Source organism: Suillus subalutaceus, assembly GCF_016647625.1.
Source record: "Suillus subalutaceus strain FC151 chromosome Unknown DFJ58scaffold_434, whole genome shotgun sequence".
In the NCBI taxonomy this organism is placed as follows: domain Eukaryota; kingdom Fungi; phylum Basidiomycota; class Agaricomycetes; order Boletales; family Suillaceae; genus Suillus; species Suillus subalutaceus.
In genome coordinates this window covers 476-11281 of record NW_024540683.1, presented here as the reverse complement: position 1 = coordinate 11281, position 10806 = coordinate 476, and the positions used below count along the sequence as shown (strand labels likewise).

The window sequence follows — 10806 nt, the reverse complement described above, 5'->3', positions numbered from 1 at the left end:
TGTGCTTAATCACTCTTGTTACGAGGAAAAAAACATTTGCATTTCAACCAAACAAGACGACTAAGTAGGTAGCGAGAGAAATAAGTAGTAGTAAGTAGAATAAGTGTGAAACTAAAAATGAGACGGCGACAGCAACGAGACGGTGACAGCAACGAGACGGCAACAGCGAGAAAACAACCCAGGTAGTACCAGCTACTAGTAGTAGTCAGATTCGAGATAGTATTGGATGAAAACAAGAGCGAAGAACATTACCTCTAGAAAATGAGGGCTCGCTCATCCTCAGTTTCGTCATCCACCTCCATCCGTGTGCCACGCCTCTTCATGGCAAGGCTCTGCGCGAGCTCCGAGTTGCGGTAAACGACCGAGTCTGGCAAGCGGCTGATAGACGTGGTGTAAGCCCTGGTCTGCACGCCCCAATTGGCATCTGAAAACGCCAATGGAACACTGCTCTCTTTACCCGTTGACGGATTGATGTGCAGCGGGGTCTTGTTGTTTCGGCCGTTGCCAGCGGTGTCGATGTCGCTCAGAAGCATCTGCCCATTGGCAAAAGTTTGATGGCACGTTCCATCTAAAACACAGGGTGAGTCAGCTGTATGAGGAGGAAAAAAATACATGCCGCTGCTGTAACGAGAGCGAGAGCGCCCTTCGAGTGTCCCGGCAATGTGTTGTTTGTTCCTGGCATGTTGACAGCGCCAGACGTGGCGCACTTGTGCTGCACAAGGACCTGCACAAGGAGGTCAGACTGGAATGGTCTGGACATCTCTCCGTCCTCTGAGATGTCCCCAAACAAAAAGCAGAGCCTTTCGAGCAAGCCCGATGCGAAATCTTGACGGTCCTGATCGGTGTTGAGGTCCTCCTGCGAGATCATGAAGTTAGCGAGTACAACGAGAGCCACATTGCTAATGCTATTGCGCCACTCTGACAACCGCTGGAGGGTCTACAAATAAAATGATCAGATTTACATCATGTGCGAAAAAAAAACATACGAGGGCGATGACAGGCCCGTCTGCTGTAACCGTGTGTGGAATCTTGTCTTTGTAGACCGCGTCCCAGGCTGACTGCAAGATAGGACAGAGAATGTCATCTGATAGCGTCCATACTTCAGATAAATCGCCAACACAGCGAATGGCAGTAGGAATGAACTCCCTTGCCCACTTGTTTGCCATCTGACAACCCTTTGGAAGATGCTTCTTCCTGAATGCAGAACGCGCAATTGCCTTGGAGGGAGTGGCGATAGCAGTGGCGATAGCGCGATGGGAACCAGTTATAGTGGTAGTGGACGATTCGGACTTCAGCCGTTTCGCCGGAGGGGCTTTGAGAGTGGTAGCAATGTTGGTCTGACAACTCGCAATCAGTTAAACATAGAATCAAGCAAACAACACAAACCGTAGATGTCAACCGGTGCGTGGACACTGGTTCAAAAGCAGGTTCAGCCTTAATTGCGATCATACGGTCATTAGTGCTCTCCACGATTTCATCATCGGATGATAGCGACAATAAGTCGTCCTCGCTCAGAAGAGGTGGCTGTTTCCGCTTCTGGCTTGCAGCCAGTGACTCATAATCCACTGGGAAGGCGGAGCGGGAAGAGGGTTTTTGGGCGAGGGGTGGAGGTACAAGGTCAGAGTCATAATCCGCGGCCTGTAGCTCGTGACTGGCATCGGAATCGGACTTATAGTCCCCCAGGGAGGCAAGCTGTGGAGGAGGGGGGATGTCGCCAATACCCAAATTCATGAAGATAATTTGGTCGCGGATATCGCTGAGGACTTCTGCGCGCTTGGCATCCTCAACTGGATCAGGCTGCTCAGGTTCTGAGGTTGCACCGCGAGGGAAAACATCGTCAAGTGCTTTGGACGCGATCTGCAGTTTTCGTTGAAACTACATCAAATTTGAATCTAAATATGATCAGACTCACAGTTAAAGCCTTTTTTGCCTTTGAAACCAGAAAGAGGTTTGGTGAACAGCTCCTCCGAGTCGTACTCGTCCTCGTCAGCATCAGACGCATACAGGCCCGAGAAAGCAGACCCAGCATCGGGAATACTGATGGGTGTGGACGGGGGTGGAACATTGCTGCTGATAGTGCTCCCTCTTGTGAGCTTAGAGAAAGCGGAGCTAGTACTAGCACTGCGTGAGTGCGTAGTAGCAGCCTTGGAGGATGGCTTTGAGGCGTTCGTGGGAACAGTCGATATCCACCCCGGAACACGTCCAGCAAACGAAAAAATTTTGGGACTTGCAGTATCAGAATTATTTATTGCGACATCGAAGAAAAAAAGGGCAGTTTCAGTCAAAAGGAGACTCATAGTTACTAGGTAAGAGAAAGACTTACATATCAATCGTCTTGACGTTTGCGTCACGTGCCTTTGTTGATCCATCGATAACGACACCAGCGTTTAACGCTTCAATCGCATCTCTCACCAGCGGTTTGGTGGCCTTTTTTCTCTGGGGTTTTGCTGCTACTGGCTCCTCCTCCAAGTCTTCATCAGTCGCAGGATGTTCAACATTAACACCAGCTGCTAACTGTCTGGCTCTACCCTTTTGACCCTTGCCTTTGGCGACAACAGGCTTATCAGTGGCGACAATTTCTGCTCCTGCTTGCCTACCATCCATAGTCGAGTCGGGAGTCTTCGAGGTTTTTGCAGCCTTCCCCACTGGGCGTGCATGAGGAGGCTTAGGCTTAGGTGCGTCAACACGGGCATTCTCTTGATCAGCCTGCATCTGTGCTTGCATAGTTGCAATACGCTGATAACTTTCCTGCACAGCTTTATGACTTGCCTCCTTTGCCTCCTTTTCGCGCTGGTCGTCAGCGGCCTTCTGAACAGCGGTATGTCTCTTTCCCTGACTTTCAATCACGATGCGTCCCGGATGTTGAGTCGCATTCTTAGGCCGAGTTGCCATGCGCTGCGCAACTGTCTTGGGCTGAGACATTGTGTCGAGGGAGGGATTTGGAGGCTGTTGAGGGAGGGATTTGGAGGCTGAAGAAAGTTGGCGGCGGCGGGTTACCGGGAGTTCAAGGCGAGTTTCATTACATTTTAAATTTTATAGTTGATAGCTGACTCTGAATAATTCACGGACCCTGCTTAATAGTCTGACGTACTTGTCTAACTACTATGAGTCTACTGCGACTGCCATAAACCTCTGGAGCATATATGCCAGCGCTTTTTCGGCAGAATAACAGGACCCACACCAAATTGAAATACCTTAGTCTGGTGAGTATCAACATTTACTAAAACCTGTCCGTCGGTATATTGACGTGCACTGGGGATATTTCAGTTCTGGTGGTGAGGTGACAATACTCACCAAAACCTTTCCGATGGTGGGGTGTCATTCGCGGATGTTCACCAAAACCTTTCCGGTGGCCCGGGAACATAAAGTTCACCAAAAGTTTCTGGTGGTATGGTTACATAACTGTCCATGTAACCAGAACTTTGCCGCCCATTTTCATCCCGATGTGGCGCCAAAACAAGCAGAGTCTGGACCCGATATTAGAGGCCGTTGTTGAACCCTGAATTTTTCCCTAGTCTCTGCTTCGCTAGCCATACACTGTATCAACCCGCACTCCTCATACCATGCCTGGAACTCGCCCTACTCATCGTTCCCTTCGGTTTCCATGTTTATCTCCAGGCTGTATGCGCTGGTTTCGAAATGCCTCAGGCCGCACTCAACACATGCATGCGTGCCATCCAGTTGCACTTGCTCAAGATTTTCTACCAACACCGCCTCAGTCGCCACCTCCTCCTGGTTTCTCGCCACCTCCTCCTGATTTCTCGCCACCTCCTCCTGATTTCTCGCCACCCCCCACCTGATGTCTCACCACCCCCACCTGATGTCGATGAGGATCCAGAGTCAGAATTCACGGACGCGAGTGGGCGTTACTATCGTACGTATCATTCGCTCCTCAATGGTAAGTTCCTTTCAATCAGTGCCCTTTCATGAATTGTGACTCAGACACGCTCTTAGGACTGCCATGCACAGCTGATGGTGTATTTCTACCGCCTGGTACACCACCAACTCCTGCTCCACTGAAGTCTCCTCATGACTGGAGTCCATATCGCAGTGATGTTGAGTTTGCAACGGCAGAGTTTACCTTCAAGCAATGCCATATGTCTAACAAAGCTTCGGACATACTATTCGACTTGATGGCTGCGCAGCTATTAAAACACAACGACTCCCCTCCATTCGCGGACCACAAGGATTTGCACAAGGTCATTGACGCTACACAGCTTGGCAATGTCCCTTGGCAATGTCTCTCAGTTCAATACGCGGGGGAACACCCTGAGCACGATACTCCTCCGTGGATGGGCAAAGAATATGAAGTTTGGTACAGAGACCCCCGCATGATGGCACACAACATGTTGGCCAATACCACCTACAAGGGTGAGATTGACTATGCGCCATTTCGAGAGTATGATTCGTCGGACAATACACGCCGATGGAAAGACTTTATGTCTGGAGATTGGGCATGGCAACAAGCCGTACGTATTCAATACATTTCTTATAATTCGGGGCACACTAACATTTTATCAGGACGAGATATCGAAGGATCCGAACACGCATGGATCAATGTTCGTCCCAATAATCCTTGGGAGTGACAAGACCACCGTATCTGTGGGCACGGGTAATAACGAATATTACCCCTTGTATGCCTCGATCGGCAATGTGCACAACAATGTGCGACGCGCTCATCGCGATGCTCTCGTTATCATTGGTTTCCTCTCTATACCAAAAAGTACGTGTATCAACGTTTAATATTGTGCCCTTCATCTGACCTATTGCGCAGCTACTAGGAAATATGCTCACGACGATTCGTTTCGTCTATTTCGCCGCCAGCTTTTTCACTGCTCGCTATCCGCGATTCTATCCACCCTGAAGCCTGCGATGACCGAGTACGAGGTCCTGCGTTGCGCAGACGGTCATTTTCGACGCATCATATTTGGCCTAGGACCTTACATAGCTGACTATGAGGAGCAACTGGTGCTATCTTGCACCGTCAAAAACTGGTGCCCGAAGTGAGCTCTTTCTTAATTCTACCTAACTTTTACTGACAATGTTTGTAGATGTCTTGCACATCGTGGTGACCTGGATGGCAGCGGTAATCTCCCACGCACTCGAGAGCATACAGATCTCCTCGTATCTGAACATATAGACTCAGATACATTGTGGCATGAATTTGGTATCGTTAGCGTTCTCGTCGTGAGTGATACTACCCACTCTCGTATTATGTACTTATTTATTTTGTACAGCCATTCACAAATGATTTCCCCCGAGCCGACATTCATAAATTGATATCCTTCGATCTCCTCCACCAGCTAGTCAAAGGCGCTTTCAAGGATCATCTTGTGGACTGGGTCTTAAAGTATCTCAAACTCACGCATGGGACCAAACGAGGAGAAGAGATCATGAGTGACATAGATCGCAGGTACGTGAACTCACTCATCCATTCGGCATTTTCTAACAATCAGTCAGAATTGCTGCTGTGGCATCATTCACTGGGCTACGGCGATTTCCCGACGGCCGTGGCTTCAAACAGTGGACGGGTAACGATTCCAAGGCCCTCATGAAGGTTTTCCTTCCGGCTATTGAAGGCCATGTACCTCAAGACATGGTGCGCGCATTTCGTGCTCTTTTAGAGTTTTGTTATATTGCATGACGCGATGTAATTACCGAAGCCTCTCTGGTTCAACTCAATGATGCGCTCACTCGGTTCCACCACTACCGCAAGATATTCGAAACCACAGGCACAGTCCCTCACTTCTCGTTACCTCATCAACACTCGATGACTCACTATGTGGACATGATCCGACTGTTTGGTGCCCCAAACGGATTATGTTCGTCGATCACAGAATCCAAGCACATCAAGGCGGTCAAGGAACCTTGGCGGTGGTCTAACAAGCACAACGCCCTGGGTCAAATGCTATTGACCAATCAACGGCTTGATAAACTTGCAGCATCTCGCCTGGACTTTGCTGCTCGTGGGATGCTTGTCGGCTCTGTGTTATCAAGAGCTGTGGCCGCTCTCAGTAAGTTTTCATATTTAATCATGTCATTTTACTAACTCGATGTGCAGCTGTCGGCCCTGAAGATGAGCCAAATGCCCCAGTGATCGCACCAGAAGTCGAGGGTGAGGTTGACGATGGTGAAGCTGTTGATGGCCCAACTGTGCTCGCTTTTGTGCAGCTCGCGCGGACACCTCGTAAGTGATGCTCTCATGTGTCATCTTGAATACTCACTAAGGTTTTCATAGAACGAAAACGGGCACGGACTGTAATGGAGCTAGCAGATGAGGTCAATGTACCTCACCTGCGACGCCTTATCCGTTACTTTCTGTTCTCTCAACTCCACCCTAACGATCCCCGCAGCCCCGAGGATGTCCCCGCTGCTAGCTGTCCTCGGCATGATGGCAGGCTTTATGTCTTTAATTCTGCAGCTGCGACTTTCTATGCCCCGAGCGATCCCAGTGGCATTGGCGGCATGCGACGTGAACAGATACGAGCTTGTCCACTCTGGCGGAATGTCGCTGCCCGTAATGATTGTGTGTTTGTCAATGCCAATCCAGACCTTGAAGGGATGAGAGGGCTCGAAGTCGCAAGAGTCAAATGTTTCTTTTCTTTCAAGTTTAATTGGGTCACATATCCATGTGCCCTCGTTCAGTGGTTCGACAAGGTTGGCGACTGTGCGGACGAGGATACCGGCATGTGGATAGTACGTCCAACTGTTCATGACGATGGCACCCCAAACTTCGCCGTCATCCATATTGACACAATTTACCGCGCAGCCCACTTGATCCCTGTCTATGGTCCCGACTTCATTGCTGACAACATCGAGTATTTTCACTCCTATGATGCTTTTCGCTCATTCTATATTAATAAATTTGCTGATCACCATGCATTTGAGATCGCGTCGTGATCACCAAACTTTGAGGAGACGGAGACGAAGACGACACTCCCCATCGCACAACCCGACGACACGAAACGACGTTGTCATGCGTTACGACGAATACACCAAGACGTACTAATGACTGCGATCTCAGCAACAAGATCCAGAGAGCCGAGCTCATTGCAGGGACCAGGTTTGACTGGTGAGTTCTCAATTTTTGTTTGTTTCATTATGTGCCAGCGCTCGATCGCAACCCTTGTCCTCCACCCGCCTCAAATCAAAACATGTCCGCAAGACGACTTTACCGATTCACTCGACTCCAACAACGTCGACTCCCAGAGACACTGGATGTCTTATATCCCCGGCACAATTCCTGACTCAATGTCACCAGAGTTGTCTCTCACTCTAAATCGCTCTCAAGGTCAAAATCCAATGGTCTCCTTCCACCCCGTCATCTTCGTCACAACAGCCCCAGCAACCCTCGCTACTCCATATCCGCAGTTCGTGCCCAGTGGTATGTGCCCACCGTGGCAGCCTTCAGACACCCCATGTTCCCCTGCATGCTGTCAACCCTCCTTTGATGGTCCACTACCTGACACACCCATCATGGCACACGCTATCCTCCCAAGACGTCCTGGCTGAACTTTATCTTGCAGGGCGAGCCACATGAGGGCAAGTAGACTTTTGCTGGTTCGCTGGGGAAGAACATTGTCTCCAAAGACGTGCTTGGAACGGAGAACGACCATGATGAATCAAGCACGCCGAACCTCATTTACGCGAACTATGCTGCTTTCCCTCATCTTGCTGCAGGGACTTTGGTTGATCTCAAGTGGGTGGCGTTCTTTGGAGCTGCTATGGTATGTGTTGTACAATAATTCGGTCGACATAAAATCATATGTTGATACCTCGCCTAGGCCGTCTTCCCTGCGTTCTTCTCCCTGAACTCGTTCCAATGATTCTAATATCAAAGTAAGTCAGCCGTTCGTTTAGCAAAATACATTGACTCACCTCCAGTCCGCCAGCATGCAGCTTACGCCATGTCGTGAACGCGTTCGAGCGTCTCTTGATCCAGGCACCCGCAAAGAACCTTCAATGCCCTCCAAATACCAACCCCCACACTCCTCATAACCCCTCTCCCTTCGACTTCTGCTCCCCTCGCTTGGTTGCGCCTTCCTCGCGTGTAGTAGAGACACGTCTCTACTACAACGCGTCGCTGATCTTGATGTGCGGACTGGACTAAGTGCTACGAACGATCGCGTCAGCGATCAAATCCATCCGCACATGAGACACAGCCTTGGAAGACTTACCATTGCCGCTAGGTTCATTGTTTGTTGATCAAAGTGAGTTGTGTTTGCTAGTGAATGATATTGGGCTGAAGACAAACGAATTGTTCAGCCGCAGACGTTTTCTCACGCTGCTAGCTGTCGAGCACAGCGAGCAGCTTAGTAGTATTATTATTTATTTTAACTACTTAATTCAATTGTATACAAAGCACTTGCACTTTTCTCACTTTCGCTACTTAATTGCTTGACGCCACTTGTAAGTGCTTGTGAAAAAATAATAACAAGTGACTAAGTACAACTAATTAGCGTCATGTCAGATATTTTCGCGACAAGTGACGAAAAAGGAAGGTAAGGAATGTGTGAATTTACTGATGGAGCTACATACTTCACAAGGTGTTGGTCGACTCAGAACGTGCCCAGTCGACCGACACCTGCCTCCGACCCCAGCATTGGCGCTGGTACCTGCACCTGCACCCCAACCAGCAGCATCAGCTCCCGAACCTGCACCTGCACCCCCACCCCCATCTGCACCTGCACCTGCACCAGCCGCAGCATCAGATGTTCCTGAGTCGCTCTTCGCCGTGGAACTCAATAAGTCCATGATCCAGGCCATCAAATCCGCTGCAAAAGAGGAGCTGCGTCGTGTGATGATGCAGGAGAGGGTCGCAGTTTCGGCGACGCAAAAACGAGGGGCTGTCGTCAACAAGGCGCTCAAGAAAGCTCGAATTTCTATGATCGGGCAAGGTGAGTCCCCCGATGCATTGATGATGCCACTCACTGACGCTTTCTGAAGTGAAATATAAATCATTCAAAGACAAAAAGGGTGTTCGCGAGGACCTCGTCACCTGCATGTCGAACGTGTGGCGATTGTTCAGGGATTATGCGGCCAACATCATTCAGACAGCACTGGGCCTCTGCTTACCCATCTCCTCACAACCTGGCGAGGAGGTTGCTCATAAGGCAACGGTCGTCCCAGAACTGTTGAAAGATCTCAACTTTGTGCACAAGTTAGAGTTGGTACGTTTTTACACAGATTTCGCGTGTCGCAGGCACTTATTTTACTCAACTCAGGATGACGATGGTATTGAACAGTGTCGACTTTTGGAGGCCGATTATTTTATTGAAATGATCATTCACGTTGTCTGGCAGAAAGGACTTCATGAGTATATTGATCTGGTTAAACTCAACAGCGCCATGGCCCTTGGCAGGGCTGCAGTGCACAATGCGCTGAAGGCTCACCACACAGGCAGGTTCGATTCCGTCGATGCTTCGGCTGAACAATTCTACGACATATACAATTCAATCCTGGAATTGATTGACAGGATTCGAGCAGATCCTGCTTTGAGAGCAAGGTACAAAATGCTGCAACAACTCATTGTGACGCGGGGTCGCGAGTGCTTGATCTGGACGATGAGTAGATAACATCCGTATCGCTTCGATAATCTGCAGATAATCTTCGCTATCGCTATGTACTACTACTAGATATCTTTTCAAAGTCATGCATCTTGTTACCAAGCATTAATAAAACTAATTTGGGGTCCAATAACGACTAAAACAGCGTAGTGTGAACTAAAAGCTCGCGTTTTAAAGCACTAACTAAATCAGGCTCGTACTGCGAGCCTCAAAGGCTACTCAAAGGTCCGTGTCTGGATTTTGGATTCTCTGATGTGTGAAGTCAGAAGGGTTTCTGCTGACTAAGCAAGTACCCCCAGGTAAGGGGTTTCTCATTAGATTTATCCATGTTCCAGGTGTGAGTTCATCCCAACGCCACTGGCAGCCAGCTGATGTTTTAGGAACAGAAGTCCATTTCCTAAATTGCCTGGAGCTCGAGGGATAGCATCCACGGGGTTTCCCCTACTCATAAGTAAAGGATACGTAAGTTTAAATTCGATTACTAGACGCGCCGTAACTTATCTCATATCTAGCTTAAGGGGGCCCCGCTCCCGTGATGCGGTGTTTCAGAGTAAGAAACTGACCGGTAACACCTCAGCGCTCATTGCTTATATCATCCACTCAGGACAATGGTGATGAGTAAGAACTCAGAGCGCAATCGGTAAAAAGTTGACCCACCTATTATCTGTTACATGTCTTCTGATATACTCATCCTCTTCGTGGCTGCACTGGCCACAGTTTTCTTCTACAGTCGTCGACACAGTAGATTACCACTACCCCCTGGGCCATCTCCAAAGTTCTTTTCCGGAAATGTTCATCAACTGCCAAAGAAAGAGCCTTGGCTGATGTATGCCACGTGGGCTGAAAGCTATGGTGCACATTGTCCGATTTTCGCTACGACACTTCTGACCTATGTCTCGTAGGGCCCATATTCTCCTTCCGCGTGCCTAACCGGCAGTTCATAGTCCTCAGCTCCCTACAAACGGCTACTGAATTGCTCGATTCACGTGCCACTACATATTCTGATCGTCCAAAAATATGGATGTACACAGAACTTGCGAAGCGCAACCTGAACCCGTTCAACATATCTTTCACTCACCCGTATTTCAAGACGTATCGCACGGCCCTCAAAGCCAGTCTGAGTCCCCGCACTATACAAAGCTACCAGTCGCTGCAAACCGAACAATCTCGTGTCCTGCTTGATGGTCTGCACAAGAGCCCTGAACATTTCGCCGATCAGATCAAAAGGTAAAATTCTTGC

General features: G+C 49.1%; 3 protein-coding genes across 3 annotated transcripts; 2 read left to right on the top strand and 1 right to left on the bottom strand.

Annotated features, from left to right (window-relative positions):
- Positions 1-254: 254 nt before the first annotated feature.
- Positions 255-2922, bottom strand: DFJ58DRAFT_849231 (uncharacterized protein; the record flags this gene model as incomplete). The annotated part of the gene is made up of 6 exons (XM_041393708.1): positions 255-568; positions 613-937; positions 987-1337; positions 1387-1844; positions 1913-2226; positions 2324-2922. The coding sequence occupies 6 exons, from the start codon at positions 2920-2922 to the stop codon at positions 255-257; spliced, it is 2361 nt and encodes a 786-aa protein (XP_041234977.1).
- Positions 2923-4133: 1211 nt separating this feature from the next.
- On the top strand, positions 4134-6900 carry DFJ58DRAFT_719860 (uncharacterized protein; the record flags this gene model as incomplete). The annotated part of the gene is made up of 8 exons (XM_041384681.1): positions 4134-4469; positions 4522-4723; positions 4775-5003; positions 5052-5187; positions 5238-5413; positions 5461-5630; positions 5664-6014; positions 6239-6900. The coding sequence occupies 8 exons, from the start codon at positions 4134-4136 to the stop codon at positions 6898-6900; spliced, it is 2262 nt and encodes a 753-aa protein (XP_041234976.1).
- Positions 6901-7101: 201 nt separating this feature from the next.
- Positions 7102-7826, top strand: DFJ58DRAFT_738020 (uncharacterized protein; the record flags this gene model as incomplete). Its single annotated transcript, XM_041386968.1, has 3 exons — positions 7102-7384; positions 7591-7727; positions 7785-7826. The coding sequence occupies 3 exons, from the start codon at positions 7102-7104 to the stop codon at positions 7824-7826; spliced, it is 462 nt and encodes a 153-aa protein (XP_041234975.1).
- Between the last annotated feature and the right edge of the window lie 2980 nt (positions 7827-10806).